The sequence below is a fragment of the Lemur catta genome, chromosome 7 (assembly GCF_020740605.2).
Source record: "Lemur catta isolate mLemCat1 chromosome 7, mLemCat1.pri, whole genome shotgun sequence".
NCBI classification, from domain to species: Eukaryota; Metazoa; Chordata; class Mammalia; order Primates; family Lemuridae; genus Lemur; species Lemur catta.
Window position 1 is genome coordinate 56241185 of NC_059134.1, and position 25636 is coordinate 56266820.

General features: G+C 53.5%; 1 protein-coding gene across 2 annotated transcripts; it reads left to right on the forward strand.

Moving 5' to 3' along the window:
* Window positions 1-1463: 1463 nt before the first annotated feature.
* Window positions 1464-14811, forward strand: LRRC32 (leucine rich repeat containing 32). Of its 2 annotated transcripts, none has more exons than XM_045557308.1 (3): window positions 1464-1593; window positions 6479-6569; window positions 10831-14811. In XM_045557308.1, exons 2-3 carry the CDS (start codon window positions 6483-6485, stop codon window positions 12733-12735), a joined length of 1992 nt encoding a protein of 663 aa, XP_045413264.1. In that variant the 5' UTR covers window positions 1464-1593; window positions 6479-6482; the 3' UTR covers window positions 12736-14811. The 2 variants fall into 2 exon arrangements, with proteins under 2 accessions (XP_045413264.1, XP_045413263.1); XM_045557307.1 differs by lacking the exon at window positions 1464-1593 and adding an exon at window positions 1616-2440.
* Window positions 14812-25636: the final 10825 nt, after the last annotated feature.

Here is a 25636-nt window from a genome sequence, read left to right on the forward strand (position 1 = left end):
CTCCCATGGGCATAGATCTGAGGCCTCGGATGGATGAGAGGGACGGGGAATTTCAGATACCTTTCCCAGGCCCTGCTGAGTGGTCCCTTACCTGCACTTCCTACCTAATTCCTCACTGCAACTCAGGCCTCCTCCTTAGGGAAGCCTTCCCTGATTCTCTCCTCTGAGGCTAGATCGGGGCCCTGAGCTACCTGCCATCACGGCTTGTCCTCTCTGGGTTAACCCCATGTGTCCAGGTCTGTCTCCACAGTGGACTGGATGGGAGGAAGAAAAGGCAGCAGTTATATAGGCTTCAGGGAATCCAGCTTCTAAGTCTAGCTTTACCCTGACTTGCCACAAGGGCTTGGGTGGTCACTTTCACAGCTGTAAAATGGAGCAACCTGCCCCACTCTCAGTGCTGGTGACCACCAGGGGAGAGAAACATTGAGGAAGAGGGTCCTTCTACCCTAGGAACCGGAGCCTGGAGGACAGCCATGACCCCTGTCCCCCAGGCACCCCCATCCCGGAGTGCATACCCGGCAGGGCAGAGCACCTGTGATGTGTAGGGCCAGGCATCTAGAAGACAGGCAGCTTCAGGGAAGATCTGCTTCAACCCCTGATGTAACACACAATATTGCCTCCCCGTTTTTGCACGGTAATTAAAAAATTTGGGCAATATGATGCCCAAACTGGCCTTGACTCAGCTTTTTGAACAGATAGGGCTCAAATCCCTAACTCTTATAAGCTATGTGACTTTGGATACATCACTTAACCTTTCCCAGCCTCAGTTTCCCCAACTATAAACAGGGACCTTACTAGTCTCAGACAACTGGTTTTTATTTATATTCACTGTTGCCACCCCTAGCCTCAGTTTCTCCATCTGAAAACTGGAGACTTTGACGGCGCTGTTTCACAGGCTGTTAGGGGTCCTGGAGATGATGGAGGAGGACGGGTCTGGACACTAGAGCACAATCCAGAGGGGGAAGTGACCTGCCTGGACCCAACAGAGGGGACGGCCGTGGTGCGGGGAACCCCCTCCGTGGCCACCCCAGGGCCAGTGAAGGGTCATTTCCTTCCGCATTCAGCCCCGCCGGCACCTCTCCTGTTTGCCCCGCGTAAGTGCGGCGGCGCCGGCAGCTGGCAATGGGGTCAGGCCGGATTTCCTCTGCGGACCTGCGGCTCCTAGAGCCGCCCGCCTCTCGGGACCCGCGGGCCGCCCCCTGCACGTGCGGCTGCCACCGCCGGCCTCGCCCCCACTGCGCTTCCTTTGCGACCCCTCTCCCTGCCGGGCCTTCATCCCGCCCCTTCGCCCCTGCCCTCCCCTGCCGAGGTTCCAGCGTGAAGAAGATGCTCCCCCCGCGACCCCCGGCTCCGGATAAACCGAGTCACGCGTGGCGGGCGCTAGGACCCCGCGGCGTCGCCGAAGGGGGGCGTGGTGGGCGGGAGAGGTGTTTAAATTGGAGCCCGAGCCGGCCGGCTCCCGCGGGGCCGCGGAACGCCCGTGCGCCTCCTCGGGCCGCGACCCGGGGTCTGGCGTGGGGCGGGCGCGCGGGGCAGGGCCGCGCAAAATGTGCCGAGGCTGCCCGGGACAGGAGCGGCGGCCGCGCTGACCAGGTAGGAGCTGCCGCGGGCCAGGCTGGCCGGACCCTGGGGAACCCACCCTCCGGAGCCGGCTGGGACTGGTCTGGAGGGACGCCCCCAACACTCCCGCCCCAGCGCCCCGCTTCGCGCCTGGACACGGGACTCATCCTCCCTCGGCCCCTGAGACATTTTCCGAGGCTCCTGTCTCTGCGGATCTTTCCCGCGAAGGGGTGAGGCCGGCGTTCCCATTTGACAGCTGGGAAAACAATGGCATGAAGACCGGGACTTGCCCAGGGACACACGCACAGCTAGTCCAGGGCAGATCAGGATTTGAATTCAGGTTTCCTACAACCCTCCGATCCCGGCCGAGCGTGGGCTGCCCGTCCCACCGCACTAGACAGCCTGCCCGTCTCTCGTGGTGGGGGTGGGGGCACCCAGCGCTCTGCAAGGGGCTCTGACGCCAGCGTTCTCCATGGGTGGTAAGATGTGAGGGACCCCCACCCCCACCCCGAGCTGCCTGAAATTCCGCCATCACAGCCACATTCCTTTGGGTTAAGGTCTAATTCCCCCGTGGGATGCACATGTCTCCAGAACGGGGCTTGCCCTTAGTGATTCACTGCTCAGCGGGAACGTCCGCAGCAGCTCTCCCAGGACCCCGCTCTGCCAGTAAGTCAGATGGGGGCTGAGAGGAGGGAGAGGGAGGACCCCAGAGCCCAGCTGTGAGCCGGTCTGCTCTGCTCCAGTGCCTGGGTGTGAGGGGTCGCTAGCCAGCCGAGGTTAGGGAGGGGGATCTTGGCCTGGCGTGGCGGAAACATTTGCTCAGGAGGCAGATGGACTAGATTCTGATCCTGACTGCTATTTGCTGCCTGTGTGACTTTGGGTAAGTCACCTCTCTGAGCCTCCTTTTCTTCATGGGCAATAGGGGGCAGTCAGCTTAGCATGTGCCGAGAAAACACAGCACGTAGACCTGGATAAATCCCAGTTCCAGGACACTTAGCAGCTGGGTAACTCTGGGGGTAAGTCACCTCACCTTTCACAGCCTCACTTTTCTTATCTGTAAAATCGGAATTAAACAGTAATTGCCTCAATGGGTGGTTGTGAGAATTAAATGAGATGATATAGGTGAAGTGCTTACAAGAGTGTCTAATATCCTTAAATAGTTGGAATGGGGTTATTTTGATAGGTGTGATTGGCCCCCACCCTGATCTCTCTCCCTCTCTCTCTCTCTGAGATGTCTGCTGCCTCCTCTTGCCTAGGCCACTGGTCTGTGGGCCTGGGGCCTCCCCCTTCAGCACACCTCATCTGGGATGCTCAGCCCTGTAGGTCACTGTCCCAGCTGAGAAGGACAATAAGTATCCAGAGTACCTTCACAGCCATTCTCTGTTTGATCATTACAATGGCTGGGGGTGGCCAGTGGCAGAATGGGAACCAGGCTGCTTGCCTTACCAGTGGGACACTAAGGCACAGAGAGGTTAAGGGAGCCCCAGGGAACAGGGTTGGTGAGTGGTGGAATTTGCATTTGAGACTGGGCCTAAGTGACCCCAGTCCTCCCCTTTGGCAAAGTCCTCCCTTTTGGGAAAGAGTCACCCATACATGCTACATACTGTGTCTTGGGCACCAGTAAGGAGTACCCACGGCTGAGGGGCCCTTTCCCTGCCGTCAGATTCCAGGGCAGAGTTCCCACGTGCTGCAGGGATGGTCCTTCCTGGATGTGCATGTGGCCTTGGGGGTAGGGTGGGATTTGGTAGAAGGAGAGGAAATAAGGGCCCCTTTGGCATCTCTGCCTTCAGGCTCAGAACTGAACCAGGACCCTTCCTTGTCCTCAACTTGCACACGCCACTGAGTCCACTGCAGCAAGCTTCTGCCCCCACTTCCCACTTGTTCACTAGATCTTTAGTGAGTACCTACTCAGTAGGCTGCTGTTCCCATAGAATAAGAAATAGAAGGTCCAGGCATCGTGGCTCACGCCTGTAATCCTAGCACTCTGGGAGGCTGAGGTGGGAGGATGGCTTGAGCTCAGGAGTTCGAGACCAGCCTGAGCAAGGGCAAGACCCCATCTCTACTAAAAACAGAAAAATTAGCCAGGCTTGGTGGAGCGTGCCTGTAGTCCCAGCTACTCAGGAGGCTGACACAGGAGGATCGCCTGAGTCCAGGAATTTGAGGTTGCTGTGAGCTAGGCTAACACCACGGCACTCTAGCCCGGGCGACAGAGTGAGACTCTGTCTAAAAAAAAAAAAAAAAGTAAGAATAAGAAATAGAAGATCAGGAAATAATAAATGTAAGGAAAACAATAAAACATGTGAGGAGCGGGAAGAGCATTCCAGGCAGAGGGAACAGCAGGGACAAAGGCCCTGAGGCAGGAATGAACTTGCTATGTTTGCGGAACAGTGAGAAAGCTGGAATTGGGTAAGGGAAGGGAAAATGCTCGATGGTGTTAGAGAGGAGATTATGTAAAGCTTGGAGTTTATCAAAGATTTTCAAACAGTACAGATTCATGACCTGATATATAATTTTAAAATTTCACTCTGGTTGCTATGTGTAGGACAGATTATAACGGGTCAGGGTGGAAGCAAGGAAGCAAATGACTGAGGTGGCCGTTGCTGTGGTCAAGGCCCAGGATTGGGGTGGCGGCTCAGACTGAGGCAGTGATGGTGGGGGGAGGTGGGCGCATCTGGGGTCTGTTTTTTGGGGAAAGCCGTCAGAACCCGCTGAAGGGGGGAAGGAATGTGGCAGGGAGGTGAGGGGAAAGTCAAGGAGAACTGCTCTCGCCAGTGCCACCATGTCACCAAGACTCCTAGTGTCAATTCTCTGCACCCCCCCCCGGCCTGTCATGTGCTATAAGATGGGTCTCAGAGGACAGTGAGCCCCCTCTGCTCTAGGGGCACCCCCATAGGCGGGGGTGGGTAAACCAACCATGAGTGCTTGGCGCTGTGCTCTGGGAGAAGCTTGGGGGCTCCGGGAGGACTGGAGGACAAAGCCCAGACTTGGGGAACCAAAGAAGGCTTCTTAGAGGAGGTGATATCTAAGCTGAGACCTGAAAGATGAGGAGGTAATGAGCAGGAGAGGAGAGGAGAGGACGTGAAGGTATGGAGCAGGGAACCAGAGGAAATATGAGGCCCCCAGAACCCAGGGTGCAAGAGGGGCCAGTGAGACAGGAGGTCGGGGAGGAGAGCTGGCCGGGCTCACACTCCCCAGTGCCCTCGAAGGCCCCCTGGAAGGGTTTTCACTCGATTCTGAGTAGGCTAGCTTTCAAATGGGTGCTGACATTCTGTTTTTCAAAGAGCAAAACCAAATTTCCTGTGAACGTGCAACCTGTGATTCAGGTGAGAGCAGAGCAGCGGTGGGGACAGGCTTGTGGCCCTGAGGGGAACCAGGGAATAGGGGTTAACAGGTACCGCTGTGGTCCTTGAAAGGACCTCAGAGCTACCATCTTCATTTAAAATTCGCTGCAGTCAAAGACACGGCCCTCAGAAGCCCTGTAAATGCCTTTTCTCCTAAAGCATCCTTCAGAGTCACAACTCAGCACGCGTTTACTGAGCACTCACTGTGGGAGACCATGTCGTGTAGAGGTTAAGGACACAGACCCAGGGGCCAGACTCGCCTGGGCCTGCCACTTGTTAGCTGTGTGACCTTGAGCACATTACTTAACCTCTCTGAGACTCAGTTTTCCCTTCTGTAAAATGGGAACAGAGATAAGGGAACCAAACCAGGCAATTATTGTGAGGATTAAATGAGTTAATACTTGTAAATGTTGAGAAGAGTGCCTAGTGCATAATGAGGGCTCTGTAAGTGGCATTTTCATAGAATATATCTCATTTGGTCCTTAACAAAACTTGGTGTGGCTGTCATTAACTTCAGATAAGGAAAGTGAGGCTCAGAGAGGTGAAGTGGCTTGTACAAGTTCACACAGTAGTGAACAGAGGAGGCCGGGAGGGAACAGTCAGATGTGGGTGGCTCTGAGTCCAGTGCTCTTGGAGGGCTTTATGTATCCTTCCTTGTTAATGGCCTCTGTCCATATTATGGTCATTTCTGTGCGTGTTTTTGTGTCCCTGTTCCCAGCACAGAGCCAAACATGAGGAGGCCTTTAGTAGATATGAATGAATGAATGAACGAGTGAATGACATTGATGGCTGGATTTGTATGGCCCTTGCACTTGGCTCCTGTCCTCAGTGAGGGAGTGAGTGAACCCCCAGACACACTGGGATTCAGCCCTGCCCAGGGCCTGTGTGGTCCCTGACCCGCCCCCAGGCTGTTCATGGAGTGTGGCTGCAGTGAAAGTGCGGGCCTGGCGGCCTGCTCCTGGGGAAGTCCGCAGAACAGCGCCGGGGCAGGGCAGCCTCCTGTGCGGCTTCCTGTAAGGGCCCCGGCCCAGCCCGTGAACAATGGCAAGGGCTCCAGAATCAAAAGAAAAGGGCAAAATAAAAGTGGGGGGGGAGGGGCAGAGAATGAGGAATTCCACGTGGGGCGGCAGGAGCTGGGATGGGAGGACCCGCTTGTGGCCTGGGTGGGAATGGAGCCAGGGGCCCACCTGCCTCTGTCCCACCCACCTGCAGGCTCTGGGAGTGGCCCAGGGCACCCCCTAGGGTCCCTCTGCCTCCTGCACAGCCCCTCCAGGCTGTCTTCCACCACGTGAGGGCTTTTGAAAACCCGTATCTGACCAAGTCACCCACTGCTTTAAAACTCTTGCTTCCCCTGGGGGACGGTCCAGCTCCTTGGCCTGGTGTCGGAGGCCCTCTGTGACAGGCTACAGCCCCATTTCCCACCCTGCTCCCTTCCCTGTTCATGGCACCTTTATTCCAGCGCCAGCTGTGGGCTGGGGCTCCCCGAGGGCAGGCCCAGACCGGGTGGGGCAGGGGGCTGGCAGTGGGAAGGAGCCGGTGGTCTCACAGTGTTCCCCTTTCCTCCTCACCCTACGCAGAGCCATGTGCCACCAGATCCTGCTGCTCCTGGCCGTGCTGCCCCTAGGCCTGGCTGCCTCCCAACACCAAGACAAGGTGCCCTGTAAGATGGTAAGATGCCCAGGCAGGGTAGGGGCCACCCCCACCTCCCCACCCTAGGGTGTCCTGCTGCCCCAGCCCCAGAAGCCAGAGTTAGAAGAGTCAAGAGAGGAAAGCAGATATATTTTGCACTTAATGAGCACCTACTAGAATGTTTAAATACCTTGTTTACCCAAAAATCCTGACAGGTAAGCTCCATTATTCCCATTTACAAAGCCAGTAACTGAGGTTTTGGAGGGGTTAGGTGACTTGTCCAGGGTCATTCAGCTAGGAACAGTGAGGCCGATACTGGACTCTATTCCTCCAAGCTATCCCCACAGGGCAGTGGCCCAGCTGGGTGATCTAGAATATGTATACGTGTAGGGGATTGGGGATGGGCCAGCTGGGAGGGACTACTCTGTGCTGGTCTCTCCTGGGGACAAATTCCCTTCCCTAACTGGGCTCCTTGATCTGGGACTACCTGCTGGGATGCCTCTCACTTATTACTGCACAGGTCAAATGCTGCCTCCTCCAGGAAGCCTCCCCTGACCCTCCCAGACTGACCTAGTCTGGTTGCTCCCTCTGGGCTCCTGCAGTCCCCAAGCTTCCCTCTGTCTCAATACCGAGCACACCAAGCACATGGTTGGTGAAAGGGCTCAAGCCAGTCTCACCTGCCAGACCAAGATCTTCTCTAGGGAGAGGGCTAGATTTGATTTGCTTTTTGTTTCTTTTTTCTGCCCCAAGACAGGGAAACTAGCCCTACAGTTCCTGTGACCCTGTGAGGTACATGAGAAAGAGACCACCTAGGTCCATTGGTGAGGCCGGGCAGTCACTGAGACCAAGGCTGGAGCCTGGCAGGGGAAAGGACAGGTCCTCTAGCAGCCCCACTTGGACCTGGGACTCAGAGCTTGTGACACAGAACGGGCAGCTGCTTCAGGAGGCAGGAAGTGCTGGCAGCCACCTGCCAGTGGGTACAAATGCTGGCTGTCGCCGCCACTCTCAGAGCCCCGAGATTCCCAGAACCAGAATAATGGGCAGAGAAGGCTTCAGACGTCACCAAATACAGATGCACAGTCTACTCTGGGGAGACTGAGGCTCAGAGGTGAAGGGCCTTGGCCACCGACAGGCACAGGGGAAGCGGGGCGAGCTTTGGATGCTGGGGAAATGAGGTGACAGACAGGAAAGCACTTTCTGAACCAGCATGGAGGTTAATACACTCAGGAGCTGGAGAGAAGACCTGTGACCCACCAGGGGCCCACAGATAGGAGGTGACAGAGCCAGGATTCGAGCCCGGCTCTCCATTATGCTGTCCACCACCTGGCGCCTCTCCTACCCTGTTTCCCTCCCACGGGCGTGTGGTAAAATGCAGCTGGATGGCAAGTCCTCTTTCCTCCCACAAAAGAAGCTGGGCAGTGGCATCCTGAAATCCCAGAGACAGTGGATGGAAGCTCTAAACTCAGGGGACAAGGGCCAATTCCTCTAAGATCCCTCCCGCTGCAAATCAGGCAGTGCTGGGGCCTCTGGGGCGTGGGGGCCCTAGAAATGGAGTGCTGAGCACCGCCCTGGCCTCGGGCTCCTTCCTGGATGGAACAGGAGAGCCGGCCGTCCCAGTGCCACCCTGCCCACCAGCAGCTGCCCAGCCTCTAGAGCAGGGGTGCTGGGCACCTGGGTAGAAAGCAAGTCTTGGGCTCTGGGCTTGGCCAGCTTTGTGTCCTGGTTCAACTCTCAGGGGTAGCACCCCCAGGAGGCTTTGCTGATCCAGAGGTGGTGCCTCTGGGTTTGCACGTGGGGTAGCATATGAAGCACCACACAGCGCACCCCATACCATAAAGGCTCCGTAAATGGTGCCTGGTGTTATTTACGGAGGGTATCAGTTTTGCTTTGCGGAGGGTATCGGCCTGGGGGCTTGGCCAGCTGAGGGCCGAATGGTCAGAACTTGGCTTACACCAATAGGAAAAGGGGTAGTTTTGAGCCCCAGCTACCTCCCTGGACATGATTTGGGGCAGCCCACCCTGCTAAGCCTCAGTTTTCTTAGGGGATACAATAGGAATGGGGCCACAATGCCTAGAGGATTAAATGAGGGGTCTCTGCACCTTTAAGCCTGACATGGAGCCAGTGTCCCCAACAGTGGTGGTCATGGTATTCATGTTGTTGTTTCTTCTTTAAGTCAGAAATGCCCAGGGCGCTGGTAGTGAAGAGGAGGCTATGCTTAGCGGCCCCACAGGCAGGGAGGTTGGGAGGGAGGAAGGGGCAAGGACTGGCAAGGCAGCCAGGGCGGGTTTCCAGTTTCCATGGGCGCCCAACTGCAGGGGTGTCCCTGGGTCTGGGCCTTGAGGACGCTGCCTCCCCTGGAGCTTGTAGGGCCGGTCATTGTGCTGCCTTGAGTAGGAAGAGTCACACAGGTGTCTGCAACTGGGCAGCTGTTCCTCACCCCGCTCGCCTCGGGGCTCTCGAGAGGAAGCACAGAGCTGAGCCAGGCCAGGAACATCCCGGCCCATGTTTCTTCTCTGCTAGCTCAGCCACTGGCTCACTGTGACCTCGTGCAAGTCACTGCCATCTTCAGGCCTCGGTCTCACCATCTGGGAAGTGGGTGGGCTGCACTCTGTTTGCTCTAACAGTCTTTGGCTCTAATCCGAATATGTGGATCATCTCTTCTTTACTCTTGAGAAGGGATTGATTCAATGCCTCAGGCCTTTGCTAAACCGATGATGTCTGTCAACCTCGTTCATTAGAAAAAATTACTGAGCACCTTCTGTGGGTCAGGTCCAAGGCATCCACGTCCCCCAACACAGTGTCTGTTTGCTCTGAGCTCACCGTCCAGTCCCCACACAGTCACAATTGAGAGCGGCAAAGCTATAAGAGAGGAAGCACAGCCAGGGAGCCCAGAGGATCTGGGCAGGGTGGCACAACCAGCACAGAGGGGAGGCCCGGCGGGGGGTGTGGGAGGCCCTGATGGTCTGTGGTCAGGCGTGGTCACTGCATGTGGGCTGGACTGGGAGGGGCTGGGAAGTGAGGGGACAGGTTGGCAGGGGCCACAGCCTTGAACACCCCTGCTGAGGCTCCTGGACTTTGCCGGGGAGGGTTTAAGCAGAGGTGCAGCACAGAGCAGAGCTTTTGACAGTTGCTAGGCATTCGGTGGATGGATGGGGCGGAAGGGTGGGTGGAGAGCCAGAGGCTGGGGCAGGAGGAGCCTGAGCTGGGTGGTTGAGGAAGTCAGACCCTTTGCTGGGAAAGGCTGAGGTTCCTGGGGTGTTGGAAGAGATGAAGGGAGACCTGCATTTGCACAAAAAGAATTCTGGCCCCAGAAGCCACATTCTATGGAAAGACACGAGTGAGGCCTTTGGTTGTTAAAAGACCTGGGTTCAAATCCCAGCCCTACTCCTCCCCAGCCGGGTTTCTGTCAGGAGGGTGACCACACCAGACAGGCCTGACAGTGTTAGACAAAATGTAAAATGCCACGTGGGTGGTGGGGAAGGATGAGTTACTTTCTGTATTAGAAACCAGAGTGGTAATGTGACTTGATAGAGGTCACACAGCACAAGCACAGTCCTGTCACCAAAGACTGTGGGTTGGGCCCTGGGCATCTTTTCCCCTGCCCCCGCCCCTGCCTCCGGGGGCCCAATGCTGGACCAGCCATGGGGAGCAAGCCACCGCCTACAGGGTGCCGGCAACAGCAGCAGAAATCAGGCCACATCTGGGAGCATCCCAAGGAAGGCGGGCTCTGGGCCCCAGGCTGTGCCCGTGGAATGAGAGATTGAACGAGATCTGAGGCTAAAGACCAAGATGAAAAGCGATGACAGGAGCAGAAATTATAGTTTTCTCTCTTGGAAACATTCTCCCAAAGTGGATTCCCATCTAACACTGGAAATGTAACTATCTGTGCCCATAGCAGGGACCCAGGATGTGGAACCAGGAGCCCGGGGGCCGACCGTGGGTGACATATGGCTCAGTTTCCTGTAAAATGGAATAATAATCAGCTCAGGGTTTCTCTGTGTTAGTGCATTTATGCATGGATCTGTCTCTCCTCTCTCATCTGTCTATCCATAGGACCTTCACTGAGTCCCTCCCTTGTGCCCAGCACCGTTCTGGGTGCCAGAGACAGGGCAGGGAGCGGGATGGGCCATCCAGACAGGGTGATTAGGCTGCAGTGGAGGAAGTCGAGCATTCTGGGAGTCCAGAGAAGGAGGCTGCCCACGCCTGGCGGGGGGCTAGTAATCCTTCCTAGAGAAGGGTGTCTGTTTCCATCCCCTTCTGCACCCATTCATGCCAGCTGCTCTCCTCCCTGCTCCTGCAGGTGGACAAGGAAGTCTCCTGCCAGGGCCTGGGCCTGCTCCAGGTCCCCTCGTCACTCCCACTGGACACGGAGGCCCTCGATCTATCTGGAAACCAGCTGCAGAGTATCCTGGCCTCGCCCCTGGGCTTCTACACAGCACTTCGTCACCTGGACCTGAGCACCAACGAGATCAGCTTCCTGCAGCCGGGCGTCTTCCAGGCTCTGCCCCACCTGGAGCACCTCAGCCTGGCCCACAACCGCCTGGCGGTGGGCACTGCGCTGAGTGCCGGCGGTCTGGGTCCCCTGCCGCACGTGACCTCCCTGGACCTGTCCGGGAACAGCCTGTACAGCGGCCTGGTGGAGCGGCTGCTGGGGGAGGCGCCCAGCCTGCGCAGCCTGTCGCTGGCAGAGAACAGCCTGACGCGCCTCAGCCGCCACACGTTCCGCGGCATGCCCGCCCTGGAGCGGCTCGACCTGCACAGCAACGTGCTGATGGACATCGAGGACGGCGCTTTCGAGGCCCTGCCCCGCCTGGCCCACCTCAATCTCTCCAGGAATTCCCTCACCTGCATCTCCGACTTCAGCCTCCAGCAGCTGCGGGTGCTCGACCTGAGCTGCAACAGCATCGAGGCCTTTCAGACGGCCCCCGAGCCCCGGGCCGAGTACCAGCTCGCCTGGCTGGACCTGCGCGAGAACAAACTGCTCCATTTCCCCGACCTGGCCGCGCTCCCGAGACTCATCTACCTGAACGTGTCCAACAACCTCATCCGTCTCCCTGCAGGGCCGCCCCAGGGCAGCGAGGGCATCCACGCGCCCTCCGAGGGCTGGTCAGCCTCGCCCCTCTCAAACCCCAGCTGGAACGCCAGCGCCCACCCGCTCTCCCAGCTCTTGAATCTGGATTTGAGCTACAATGAGATCGAGCTCGTCCCCGACGGCTTTCTTGAGCACCTGACCTCCCTTCGCTTCTTGAACCTCAGCCGAAACTGCTTGCGGGCCTTTGAGGCCCGGCGCTCGGGCTCCTTGCCCTGCCTGGTGCTCCTGGACTTAAGCCACAACGCGCTGGAGGCACTGGAACTGAGCGCCAGAGCCCTGGGGTCCCTGCGGACGCTGCTCCTCCAGGACAATGCCCTGCGGGACCTGCCCCCGTACACCTTTGCCAGCCTGAGCAGCTTGCAGAGGCTCAACCTGCAGGGTAACCGGGTGAGCCCCTGTGGGGGGCCGGGGGAGCCCAGCCCCTCAGGCTGTGTGGCCTTCTCTGGCATCTCCTCCCTCCGCATCCTGAACCTGGTGAACAATGAGATGGAGGTTCTCAGGGCAGGGGCCTTCCTCCGCACGCCGCTCACCGAGCTGGACCTCTCTGCCAACCCGGGGCTGGATGTGGCCACAGGGGCCTTGGCAGGCCTGGAGGCCTCCTTGGAGGTCCTGGCGCTGCAGGGCAATGGGCTGCTGGTCCTGCAGGTGGACCTGCCCTGCTTCAGCTGCCTCAAGCGGCTCAATCTCGCCCAGAACCGCCTCAGCCACCTGCCTGCCTGGACACAGGCCGTGTCGCTGGAGGTGCTGGACCTGCGGAACAACAGCTTCAGCCTCCTGCCAGGCAGTGCCATGGGCGGCCTGGAGACCAGCCTCCGGCGCCTCTACCTGCAGGGGAACCCGCTGAGCTGCTGCGGCAATGGCTGGCTGGCGGCCCAGCTGCACCAGGGCCGTGTGGACGTGGACGCCACCCAGGACCTGGTCTGTCACCTTGGCTCCCAGGAGAAGGTGTCCTTGAGCCACGTGCGTCCTGAGGACTGTGAGAAAGGAGGGCTCAAGAACATCAACCTTGTCATCATCCTCACCTTCACACTGGTCTCCGCCGGCCTGCTCACCACGCTGGCCACCTGTTGCTGCATCCGCCGGCAGAAGTTCAACCAACAGTACAAAGCCTGAAGAGGCTGGGGACACTTCCAGGTCAGCAAGGGAGCCAGAGGCACAGAGAAGGGTGAGGACGGACCCAAGGTCACACAGCGAGCCAGGGTCCAAGAACCCAGCTGTCTAAATCCCAGCCTGGGGCTCCTTTCTCTGCATCCTGCTGCATCAGCAGGTGACCCACTTCCCAGGCCGCCCTTGGGGTCCAGCCGCAGAAGTCGGAAGTTGGGCAGTTCCAGGGGTGGCAGAGAACAATGTTGACCCATCGGATCAACAGATCTTCACTGAGCATCTGTTTTGTGCCACACCCTGCTCTGGACACTGGGGACACTGGTAAATGAGACACATTCCTGACCTCAAGAACCTCCCAGTCTGGTAGAGGTTGTCGCTGGCCTGTGCCATGGCCACACAGTGTGGCCGGGCCTCAGGGCGCGGAAGCCCAGGGCTCCAGAGCTCTGCAGCCCCCGCAGGTCGGCGTGGAGAGTCCTGCCCAGCCACACCAGGGCAAGGGAGGGCCAAGCCCAGGAGGATTTGTCTGAGACATTTCCAAGCAGACTGTTTGTCACATCTTCTGATAATGACTTTCAGGCTCCCTTAAAACAAAGAGCTTGTGACCGGAAGAGAGAGCTGGAGCCATATGAGTGTGTCTTGGATCCAGTGCCATTTGGAGAGCTGTGGCAGCTCCAGCAGGGGCTGGTTAAGAGTTTGTCACCCTGGGCTCCAGCCCAGCACTGGGCCATTCCGTTTCCTGCTCTGACAGACTCTTTCCCCACCTGACACTCCCATGTTGCTCACCCTGACCCCGATTCTGCCCTAAACCCCTCCTCCAGCCCCCTTCTCTCCCCATTCCAGCCCCACCCTGGCTACTGAGCCAGCGTTAGAACTTAGATAGCTGGTTCTGTTTTGCACCCGGCTTGGCAGCTTCGATGCAAATCCAAGCCTTGTGTCTGCCTCTATATCACAACTCTTGGAGGTTGGTATTTTATCCTCATTTTACAAAAGAGGAAACTAAGGCTCCAAAAGTCTCCCTCTGGGGCCCCACAGCTGAGATTCAGCTCCATATCCTTCTGTCCCTAGGGGCCGAGCTTTGCCACTGCGGGGGCTGCAGGCTGTTAGGTGGACAGGAAGTGGCCCACGTGGCCCGAGCAGGGCCTGGGAGTGTCCTGTGCTGTGCACACCCACTCTCTCCTCTCTCCCAGGTAGGCAGAGAAGACAGGAAGCTGCAGGCCCTCCCCCTCCATCTTCGCCTCAGTTTCCCTCCTTCCCCCCTTTGCACACTGGAGTGGGTTCTCCTGTTTCTCTTCCTGCTCTTGCATCCCTCATCCCCTCTCGTCTATGGAATAAAGCTTGGAGTTGGAGACCCTTGAGTCCAACCTCCCCATTATACAGAGAGGGGGACTGAGGCTTAGGAAGAGAATGGGACTTGCTCAGAATTGCACAAGTCGGTGGCAGAGCCACTGAAACAAGAAGATTCAGACCTTATTTGGGGGTGGGGGTCAGGGTGGGCCCGAGTGGTGTCCTCTCTCGGCTGTCTCGTCACAAGATGATGCTGGCTCCAAACTTTCTTTCTGTTCCTCATCACAAAGAGATTGCTTTTTCATCTGAAAAAGAAACAGGTGGAAAGGCCCACCAGATAACTCCCTGTCCCCCATACCATGCAGTCAGGAGCTGTCTGGGAAGAAAGGAAGCCCTGGGACCAGCCTGAGAACCTGTGTCACTGTCTTCATCGTCTTACCTGTGCTGGGCCCACGGTCCGGCTCAGGGCCCTTGGTCATGAGTCAGAAAATGAAAGTGCCATACTCTCTCCACCCGTTTCACAGATATGAAAACCGAGGCCCAAAGGCTTTAAGGGAGAGTCAATGGGCAGAGCCAGGGCTAGGCCATGCTGGTGCACGGGCAGCAGGTGGACCCAGTCCTGGCTGGGATCAGACCACAGGTGCTACTGCACACAACACCAAGGTGTCGGCCCCCACGCCTGACTTTGAAAACACTACATGGTGCTGCTGTCACTCCCACGAGCCGGGCCACAGCCCAGACCTCGGGACCAGCTCTTTGTATAACCCACCTGAATGTATTAAAACTAATTTTGGAGAAACAGTGCGGTCCGCCAGTGTCCTCTTTGCTGAGAGCAACCAGCATCATCGCGTCCACTCGAACCCTGCCCCGTCCACTTCCACTGTGGTCTTTCAATCCTCCTGGCAAATCCCTGGGGACACAGAGGCTCTGGGTCATCGGCACCCTGGCTCTCGGGGCCTCAGCCACCAGCACGACCCCTGCCACACCACTGTCCCTGACTCTTGGTAGACAACCTGCTCCCCACCCGACGCGGAGAGGATGGTGACTACGGTTGGTTTCCGTCCTCCTACAGCCACACGCCCTCCTTTCTCTGTGCTCGGCTCTCTCTGCCCCACTCCATGGGGTCCTCAGCCCCTTCCTCTCTCACTCATTCTTGCTCTCCTCTGTCCCCAGCCTCTCCCTCTGCTCACATCTTCCTCTCAGACGTCAGTCAGCTGGACACAAGTCTTGCCCATCTTAAACATGGTAAAAAGACCCTTAAACCACGTTCTCCTTCTCCCACTCGTAACAGGCGGCTTTTTGGTAAAGTGGTTTCCCTCCCCGCCCCCCATTCCCAACCCGCCCCGGGCTGCCTCAGCCCCTCCCGGCCCCACCCCACGCTGCCCTTGCTCAGGGCTCCCTGCTGTTCTTTGCCAAACTCAGCGCACTTTCCAGACCTCATCTGCCTGAGCCCCGCAGCAGGCCACTCCCCCACGCACCCCTACTGCACCACCCCCAGGATGCTTTCCCCGCAGCTGTGACCTCACACATGAAGCTGTCTCCTCCCTCTTGGTCCACTCCTGTGTGGGCTCTTCTGTGCTTACCTTCCTTGGGCCATCTCTAACGGTGATCGCCAGAACTCCATCCCAGGCCCTCTTCCCTGGGGAACACCATGTCCCTCATAGCTGTAGCCACCCCATGGCTCTGATGACAGGGCCTGTGTCCCTGTCTCCAGCCCCACCCTCCTGAGCATCCAGCCCTGGTACCCAGAGGACTCCCCTCCTAAGGGCGAAAGTTCCCCCCAGGGTTGGAGCATTTAGTTAGCGGTCAGCTGGGCTGCAGATGAAAGTTGACCATTCCTGTTCCTGGATGGGAGCTGGGGGTACGGGGCCTGGGGAAGGGGACAGAAGCTGCCTGTCCTGGGTGGGGGTGGTGAGGGAGTGAGCACAGAGAGGAGGTGAGGGTGAGGCAGAGCCTGCCGGCAAGGAGTGGTCCTGCGGTCCTGGCACCTGCCGTTTTGTTTTGGTTTTTGTTTTGTTGCAGCCCCAGGCCTTGTCCCCTAGTGGCCTGCTCCTCTTCTCAGCGGCCTGAACACCCAGACCTCAGGTGCCAGCCCTCCCTTCCCAACTGCTTCTCCCCCAAGCTCCCCCGCCCCCAGGCGCCCTGGACCCCTCCCCTCAGGCCAGCCCTGCCTCCTGGAGACCGCGCCCGCCCAGCGTCTCCTCTGGCCTGTGCCCTCTCGCCTCCTGCTCTCCACAGGGAAGTTTCGAACGCCTGTTTTATGGGGTGGGGCTGGGGCGGAGAGGCGTGTGGTGCCCTGCGAAGGCCTACTAGGAAGGCAGTAGCTCAGGCCTCCCACCCAGCTGGGAGCCCACCAGGCCCCTGACCCCTTTTCCTGGCAAACAGGGGAGTTTGCTTACCTGGCCAAGACCCCCAGTGAGGCAGAAATTCCTGTTTTCAGCCAAACGTGGACACAGCTGCCAACTAGGTCATCAGAGCATCCGGCTTCCTGAGCTCTCGGCAAGTTCTAGAGAGAGGGAGGACCTGGCCGCCCCGTCACAGTCGACCCCAGGTGCCAGGGCAGCTCCCTCAGCTCTAGGAGCTGGTGTGGCGTTCCACCAGCACAGCCCGGGACCCACCAGCTCCTCACCTGCTCAGGGCCCCTGTGCTGGTCGGGACCTGGGATCCGCCGTCCTGTGCCCTTGTCCTTTGAGCCTCTCACCTGCCCCCGGCAAGCCAGGGCTCTGCTGCCTTCCAGCCCCCTCTCCCCGCTGCCGCCCACAACGTGCTAGAGCTGGCAATTGCCGGGCACTTCTGGGTAGGCTGTGCTGCTGATTGATGTACGTTGTTGTGTTTAGTGCTAACCATCTCTGAGGACATTTCTATTGCTCGTTTTAGAGAAGCTGAGACTTAAACCAGGTCTGTGCCCCTCCAGAGCTGGCAGGCTTAACCATTAGGCTGCCCGGCCCCTCCTGCCCCCGCCCAGCGCCAGGCCCTCCTGCCTCCGCACCCACCACACACCCGCACCACCTCCTCCCACAGTCCGTGCTCTCGTCACCTCCTCCAGCTGCCCACACCCCAGGATGCCCTCAGCCGAGGCATTGGCAGCTACCTGACCCACTGCCATGCCAGGAGATCCTGCCCTGAGTCCTCGCTGTGTCCCCAGGGCCTGTGAGTTCAGAAAAGGCTTCCTGAGTTCATGGTCCCTGCTCCTCCAGGGCTTATAAACTCGTGGGATTAAAACAAGCCCTCACAGAGAGAATGGGGTGACGAGGCTTCTCACATACACCCAGGGGACACAGAGGGGACGCAGAGGAGGATGCCAGGTGTGGGCTGCAAGGCCGCAGAGGCCAGTGGGCAGGCACAGGAAGAGACCTCTCTGACCACCCGCCTTTCCTCGGGCTTCCTCCTTTCTCTGGGACCCTGCCTTAGCTTTGTCCCTCCCCCGTGCCCCTCCCCCCATGCTTCTCTCCTCCTTTCCCTCCCTTGGCCCCCACCCCCACCCCCTATCTCACTGGAAACAGTTGGGGCTGTGGTGGCTGAGAACCGGGAGGGTGGAGGGCAGGGAGGCTCAAGCTGTTTATAGGAACTGCAGCGGCTCCATCCATCAGCTCTGTTTGGAGCTGGAGACCAAGCATAATAAATACTTTGGCTCCTCCCCAGCTGTGCTTTCCTGAACTTGGCCATCCGAGCTCCAAATCCCTCTGGCCTGCTGGTTCTCAGGACCCAGCTCCCACCCCACCCCACCCTACCCCACCTCCCACCCGGCTGCCCTGGAAAGAGCCCTGCCTCTGGGACGAGAAACGCAGGCCTGAGTCCAGGTTCTGCTACTCCTTGGCTGTGGGAGCAAGGGCAAGTCACACCACTGATCCGTGCCTCCATTTCCCCATCTGTAAAATGGGGTCACAACTACTGCCCCTGCCCCAACTCATAGCACTGCTCATTGGTGAGTTAGCATCTGCGCTGCGCTGGGCCCTGGGCGCTGCAGGATACATGGGAACAATCGCAGGGAGAGAGAGTCACACCACACACAGGCCAGGAAGTGGTCAGCGCCACGGGGGAGGTCCAGATTTTGTGCTCAGGGAGTTTGTTTGCAGCAGGGAGCAGCTCTTCCAGCTGGAGAAGTGAGAGGAGACTTCTAGGACATCTGGGCCGGCCCCGCAAGGAAGGGTAGGATTTCCACATGTGGAGATGGGGAGAGGCTTTTCCAGGCGGAACAAATGACACAAGAGCAAGCCCGGCAGTCGGAAGACCCGGGCACACGTCGGGGGTAAGAGGAGTCTGCCTATGCCCAGTCTGCACCCCATCTCATCCAACTTTGTCCTGCCTGATCCTTCAGCACCTTCCTCTCAGAGCTTCTACCCTCCTGGAACCTTTCCTCCTTCCCTGGGGAGCTTCCCACTCACCCAGCCAGGCTCTCTGTACTTGCGGTGCATTCCCAGAATTCTGCCGTCCTGTCCCTGCTCCCACCTCCTCCCAAAAAGCCACCCTAGAAAGCAGAAGATTCAGATGGAGGCAAGTCATTGGCCAATAGTACATGTTTCTGGAATGAATAAGAGAATAAGTGAATAAAGAAATGGGTAAAAGAGTGAATCAATGAAAAAGAGATTACGTGAGAGAGTAAATTATTGAAAGCAACCAGTGAGCCCCGCTGCGTTCCACACAGGGTGCTACACACGCGAGGTCCCTCCCCTTGTGGCACTTACGGCTTATTGGGGCAATAGACATTGAACACACACAGAAGAAATTAAAAGCAACAGCAAACTGTGATGAGTACCGTGAAAGGAGTATTAATAAAAGGGAGACATAACGGAGGTGGGGCCGGGACTCAAAGGAGTCCTCTCTGGGGACAGGTCTGTAAGCTAAGACTGAAGGAGGACGTAAGTTGAGAGAAGCAGCAAATTAATATTCCTTTTAGCCTCTTCCCCTCACACCCGTGAATTTTCCAAGACGCCTGGAGAGCGGGGACTGAACTCTGAACACTGAGGTCCTTTTTTATGCGCTGAAAGCACCCCCCTTTGGGTAACTCCCCCGCCCCTCAGTGCCTTTCTGCCCCATTCTAGAATCACAGAGAAAAACATGGAAGGCCACATATAGCATGGTGGGAGGGATGGCCAAGGGGCGGGGGTCCCAGGAGTCAAGCATTGCGGGCCAGAGGGCTAGCCAGGCTGCAGGGCATAAGAGTCCAATTCCAAAGGGCCCTGCTCTTTCATTTTGGGGGAGGGGGTTGCGGAGGATGGGCTTGTCTCCCTCCTTTCAGTCCCCTCCACCCTCCTCAGCTTGCACCACCCCCACCCTACTCCACGTAGCCCATATTTCACATTCTTATACCCGACTTTCCATATGTTTTCTCCACAATCATGTAATTATTGACAGACACATCTAAATTGTATGCAAATATGTGTGTATTAGGGATTTTTGATCATTGTTTTATAAAAATGGGATCATGTTCTATACACTGTCCTACATATTGCTTTTTTAATTCAACAGTACTTCAAGGAAATCCCACCAAATAAACGGATATGGCTCTGATTCAATTTTGACAGTACCTTATATTCCATAGTGTGAATATTCCATAATGTATCCAGCCAGTCACCTATTGATGGACATTAGCTTTATCTTTTCTTCAACTATAAACATGTTGCAATAAAATTCCTGTTCATATGCTTGTGTTCTCTAGGGGTTGTGTTTCTATGGAATAAATACCTAGAGATGAGATTTTAGATCAGTGGATAAACATTCTATATGTTTTAATATAGATTGTATATATTAATATAATAATTTTAATAGAGTTTACTTTTCAAAAATACAGTAACAGTTCACATTTCCACAATGTATAAGAGTATCTTTTCCTGTGCTTCCCTGACAGAAATGCAGGTTTTATTGGCAAGCAACACTGTCACAAAAAAAAAAAAAAAAAAAAGAAATGCAGGTTTTAGCTATGTGTGTAAAACGATCTCTCATCATTCCTTTAAATTGCATTTCCCTCCTGCTGGATTTGTGTGCCTTTTCATTTGTTTTTTTGCCCATTTGTATTAACTCTTCTGGGAGTTGCCGATTTTTGTCCTTTGCCCAGTTTTATATTGCATTAACTTTTCCTTGTCAATGTGTAAAACCTCACGGTAGATATTAAACTTTGTTTCACATTTTCATAACAGATGTTTTCCCAATTTCTCATTTATCTATTGACTCTGCTTATATATCTTTTGGCCTCCAGTGTTTTCCAGGGCCTCACTTTTCCTTTATAGCTCCTGGATTTGATTAAGTTTCACCTAGATTGCTGTTAAAGTCTTCTAAATTTTTCGTAAGTTTTTTTTCTTATTTTCCATTTTACATTGAAATCTAAAATAATCTGAAATGTATTTTTGATTATGAAGTCAAATAATCATCAAATTTTACTTGCTTCCAGATGGATAGCATTTGTGTCAGTATTGTCTGTTAAATAAGTAAAAGGTCACTGTCAAGTATTAAATTCTGATATATATTTTAGATATATTTCTGGATTTCCTATTCTGTTTCACTGATCTTTTTCTCTGTCCTATACCAATAGCCTAATGATTGATTTTAGATTTTGTTCTGATATATGCAAGGCAAGTCCTCTTGCACTATTATTATTTTTCATACCTTTTTGGCTATTCTTGGGCATTTATTCTTCCATATAAACATCAAGATTGGCTGGGCCTAGTGGCTCATGTGTATAATCCAAGCACTTTGGGAGGCCAATGCAGGAGGATTTCTTGAGGCCAGAAGTTTGAGACCAGCCTGGACAACACAGCAAGACCTCATCGCTACAAAAAAATAAAAAATAAAAAATCTGGGTGTGGTGGCTTGCACCTGTAGTTCCAGCTATTCAGGAGGCTAAGGCAAGAGGATTGCTTGAGCCCAGGAATTCGAGGTTACAGTGAGCTATGATCACACCACTGCACTCCAGCCTGGGAAACAGAGTGAGACTCTGTCTCTTAAAAAAAAAAAAAAAATCAAGATCATTGCACTCTGTTTGGAGTGGAATGGATTTGGGGAGATGTGACATTTCTATGATATTGTCTTCCCATCCAAGAGCATGGTATATCTTTCCATTTGTTTACATCTTGTGTTCTACCCTTCTATTAATACAAGGTTGTATAGTTTTCTTCATATGGACCGTATGTCTTTCTTGTTAAATTTATTCCTAAGTATTTTGTACCTTTTGTCAATATTGTAAATGGCATATTTTTTCTATTTCCATTTCTGTGTGTTTATAAAAAAAGCAATTGGTTTTTGTATATTTATCTTATATCTAATAACATCATTTTTTCTTAATAATTTAAGTAAGTATTTTTCTTTTGTCTTGCATTTATTTTTGTTTTTGCTAGAGTTTCTTAGGCTTTCTAGGTGTACAATAATGTAATTGACTTATTGTTCCCATAATTCCCTTGACGCTCTCACCACAGTAGCATCTGACTACAGCCATGGCTCTCTTTACCTGGCCTGCACTCGGCTTGCAGGGACTCCCACTGCCCACCACAGAACTCCTTCTCCCATCTCCTCTCTTCTCAAAACCAAGGCTCCAGTTTCCTGTTTCTCTGGTTTACAGGAACAGAGTGGAAGCAAGGGCTGGGGGGGTGTGGAGGGGAGCTCAAAATCACTGCTACTTTCTTCCACAGAATGAATTTGTTCCACCCTAACTGGAATTCTTTTCTCCTTCTAGAGCAAAGGTTGAAAACTGGTAGGTTACGGGCCAGATTTAGCCTTCAGACATGCTTCATTTGGCCCACACAGTGGTTTATAAAAATTTTGATTAGTTGCCAACATTTAAAAATTAGAAGACTTGTTTTGTATGAGAACATATAAAAATCTGGATTTCTGATTTTTCTTTAAATCCTGGAAAATCTGAGATACTGGATTCTCAGCCTATAGGACAATGAGTAGCAGGCGCTGTGAAATTGCATCTCCCACGTAGACTGTGAACTCCTCAGAAGCAGGGAGTCATCCTGTCCCTTCTGTGCCCCCAGCATCTGACACAGGGCCTGGCTCCAAGCAGGGGTTCATGAAAGTTTAATTCCTTTCCTTCAGTATCATGCACAAGTTTTAAAGATAGGTGAGTTGACCTATACAATAATGGTTCTGAACTTTATTGTGCCCTGGACCCCTTGGCAGTCTGGGGGAACCTATGGACACCTTTTCAGAATAAAGTTTTTTTAATTCATAAAATAAAAAAATACACATAATTACAAAGGAAACCAAGTCTATTGTATACAATTATCAAAATATTTAAAAATAAATTATTATTTAGTAATACATATTTTTTATTAGCACATTATATAACAAGATCTAGCAGCAGGTCTAATAACTACTGTAATTCTGAAGCACTGATATTCTGAGAGATCTGCAACACTCAGATGTAGCAAGGCATGAAGACATCTGGGATTTCTGTTGGTTACAGGGCTGCTAAAGTCACAGGTACTGCGAATACTACAGGGATTTGTGGCCTACATTGAAGATGGAAAGAATGGTTATGTTTCACTGAAAGGCTAAAGATAAAAATAAAGATGTAATTGTTTCCTCAACCAGGTTCACAGAGCCCAAGAATTCTATGCACAGGTCCATGCATCTCAGATCAAAACCTCCACTCTTGGGAGAAGGTGCTCATGACAGCTGCAAATGAGTCACAAAAACAAAGAAACATCATCCCATAGAAATCGCCCCAGTCTTGGGTGTTCTCGTTCAGGGCAGGGTGTACATTAGATCACCTTTTTTGGAGGACTCTTTGGCAATATGTTCCAAGAATCTTTAAAATGTGCTGCTTAAGGCCAGCAATTCTGTTTCTAGGAGTTTATCCTAAGGAAATAAAGATGCAGCCAAAGAAAAAATTGAGTGTGAAGATGTTTATTGTAGCCAAGGACACATCCAGGTTTTGTGGAATCAGAAGTTTATACAATTTGGGGGTCCCTTTAACACAAAGAATATAAAATTATGAATATATTAAATAAAATTGCTGGATTCCTTCCAGGCATTTGGAAAGGCCCTGTGCAAATGAGTGGCCCTTTATTAGCTTCACATAAATTCACCCCAAACATAGAATTATTAATAATCATCTAAAATTAGAAACAACCTAAAGCAGGCAAATGATTGGGGGTTGGTATAATAAGTTGTAGTGTATCTATAGAAGCAAATACTAATCCATCATTTTAAATGATGTGAATGTAGGGGTCTATTTACTGGCATGGAAAGATTTTCAAAACCGAGTATGAAGTGAAAAAAGCAGATTATAAAATGTTATGTGCAGCAAAATCCCAGTTTTGTTAAAAATAACATTATTTATGGCAACAGGATGTCAAATGGGGCTTTTTGTGTCTCAGAATGGCTGCTGCACCCAGAGCCCCCCACAGCAGCACCAGACACATCTCCGCAGGACTCAGGCAGGTTGTGATGCCCTCTCCCATCACCTGCTTCCAGCCTCAAAGCAGGCACTGACCCAGGAGAGGAGGAATTCTGAGGCCTTCCTTGGGGACAGTCGTCTCAGTGCTGCACTTCACCCCACATGGCCCAAGCCAAGCAACTGGGGCTTCCCTGGAGCTTGGAGGACACAGAGCCTGACTCACCTCTCCCCTGGAAAAGTCGAAAGATGAGAGGCCAGTAGGAGCTGACCCTGGTGGTCGCACGAGGGGTGGGGGTCCAATGGGAGCTGCCCATGCTTGCAGAGCTTGGCAGCAAAAGAGAGGAACGTTTCCTGTGGGACCAACTGGACACAGTGCAAGGTAGCCAGGCATGAGCCAGCATGAAAGATCCCTGCTCAAGACGTCCACCCTCCAGGGCAAGAGGACCCTTACAGAAGGACCCCACTAAGCAGGAGTGAAGGGGACAGGCACAGGTGGTCATCTGGGGGAGGGGCATGCACTCAAGTCCAGGAATCAGCGGGAGGGGACCCATAAAGGAGTCTCCACACAACCCAAAAAATGTTTGTCCCTTTAGGGCAAGGGCCAGAGTGTGGGCATCTGCCACCCAGCGGAGTCTAACACCAGTTTACAATGATTCCATTCAGAGGAGACCTTGCACTTGCCTTTGTCTCCCCTCAGCCCCACTCAACCCTGGGCCCAATTGAAAGAATTAGAACAGAAAAAGAGAGAGAGACAGACAAGGCTCCCTTTGCTCTCCGCAGGTCTCTGAGCCGAGAGCTGTAGGAGCGGAGAGAAGCTCTGCGTTGAATGAGAAACTCAAGTTTTTTCGTTGGTTTAGTAGAGGTATATTTTACAAATGGTAAAAGTCACCCTTACTAAGATTCCGTTCTGTGAGTTTTCACAAACACATGCAGTTGTGTAACTACCACCACAGCCAGGATGTAAACCTTCCCACCACCCTGAAACGTTGCCTTGTGCCCTTTATAGTCAACTCTTTTCTCCGTTCCCAGCCCCTAGCAGTCACTGACCCACTTTCTCCTATAGTTTTGCCTTTTCCAGAATGTCACGTAAATGAAATTACACAGTATGTAGCCTTTTGAGCCTGGGCTCTTTGACTTAGTGCAATGCCCTTGAGATTCATCCATGTCTGTGAAAGTGTCCTTCCTCTCACTGAGCACTATTCCATTGAATGGAGGGACCACAGCTTGTCTAACACGCACCTACTGAAGAACATTTGGGTTGTTTCCAGTTGGTTTGTTTTCCAGATTATAAAGGGGCTATAAACATTCACATACAGGGTTTTGTGCGAACTCGAGTTTTTGTTTCTCTTGGGCAAATAGGAGTGGGAGTGTTAGGTCAGATGGCAGGTGTATGTTTCACTTTCAAAGACACAAACTATTTTCCAAAGCTATCGTTCATTATTTAATTCCCACCGGCAGCATCCAGTTGCTCGACATCCTCATCAATACTTCATATTGTCATTTTTTCTTTAATCCATTTAATGGGAGTGTAGTAGGAGACTAAAGTTTTGTTTTGTTTTTAAATAGACTTTATTTTTTAGAGAAGTTTTAGGTTCACAGCAAAATTGAGGAGAAAGTGCAGGGTACCCATGTACTCCCTGCCTCCACACAGGCGCGACCTCCGCCACTATCAGCACCCCCCACCGAGTGGTCCATTTGTTACAATCAATGAACCTGCATTGACACATCATTCTCAGCCAGAGTCTACAGTTTACATGAGGGTTCGCTCTTAGTGTTTTACATTCTGCAGGTTTTGACAAATGTGGAATGACACGTATCCACATTACAGCATCATAAAGAATATTTTCACTGCCTTAAAAATCATCTGTGGTCTGCCGAATCATTCCACTCTCCTTTAACCTTGGGCAATGACTGATCTTTTTACTGTTGCCATAGTTTTGCCTTTCCCAGAATGTCAGGAAGTTGGAATCACTCAGTATGTGGCCTTTTCAGATTGGCTTCTTGCACTTAGTAAGGTGCATGTAAGCTTCCTCCACGTCTTTTCATGGCTTGATAGATCGTTTCTTTTTAGTGCTGAATAATATTCCATTGTCTGGATGTACCACAGTTTATTTATCCATTCACCTACTGAAGGACGTCTTGGTTGCTTCCAAGTTTTGGCAGTTATGAATAAAGCTTCTATGAACATCCATGTGCAGGTTTTTGTGCGAACATAAGTTTTCAACTCATTGGGTAAATACTAAGCAGTGAGATTGCTGGATCAAATGGTAAGAGTACATTTAGTTTTCT

Excerpts from the sequence above, each read along its gene's own strand:
- LRRC32 (XM_045557308.1), top strand. The coding sequence starts at position 6,483 with ATGTGCCACCAGATCCTGCTGCTCCTGGCCGTGCTGCCCCTAGGCCTG. Across the intron at positions 6,570-10,830 it reads ACAAGGTGCCCTGTAAGATG|GTGGACAAGGAAGTCTCCTG; the intron begins GTAAGATGCCCA and ends CTGCTCCTGCAG.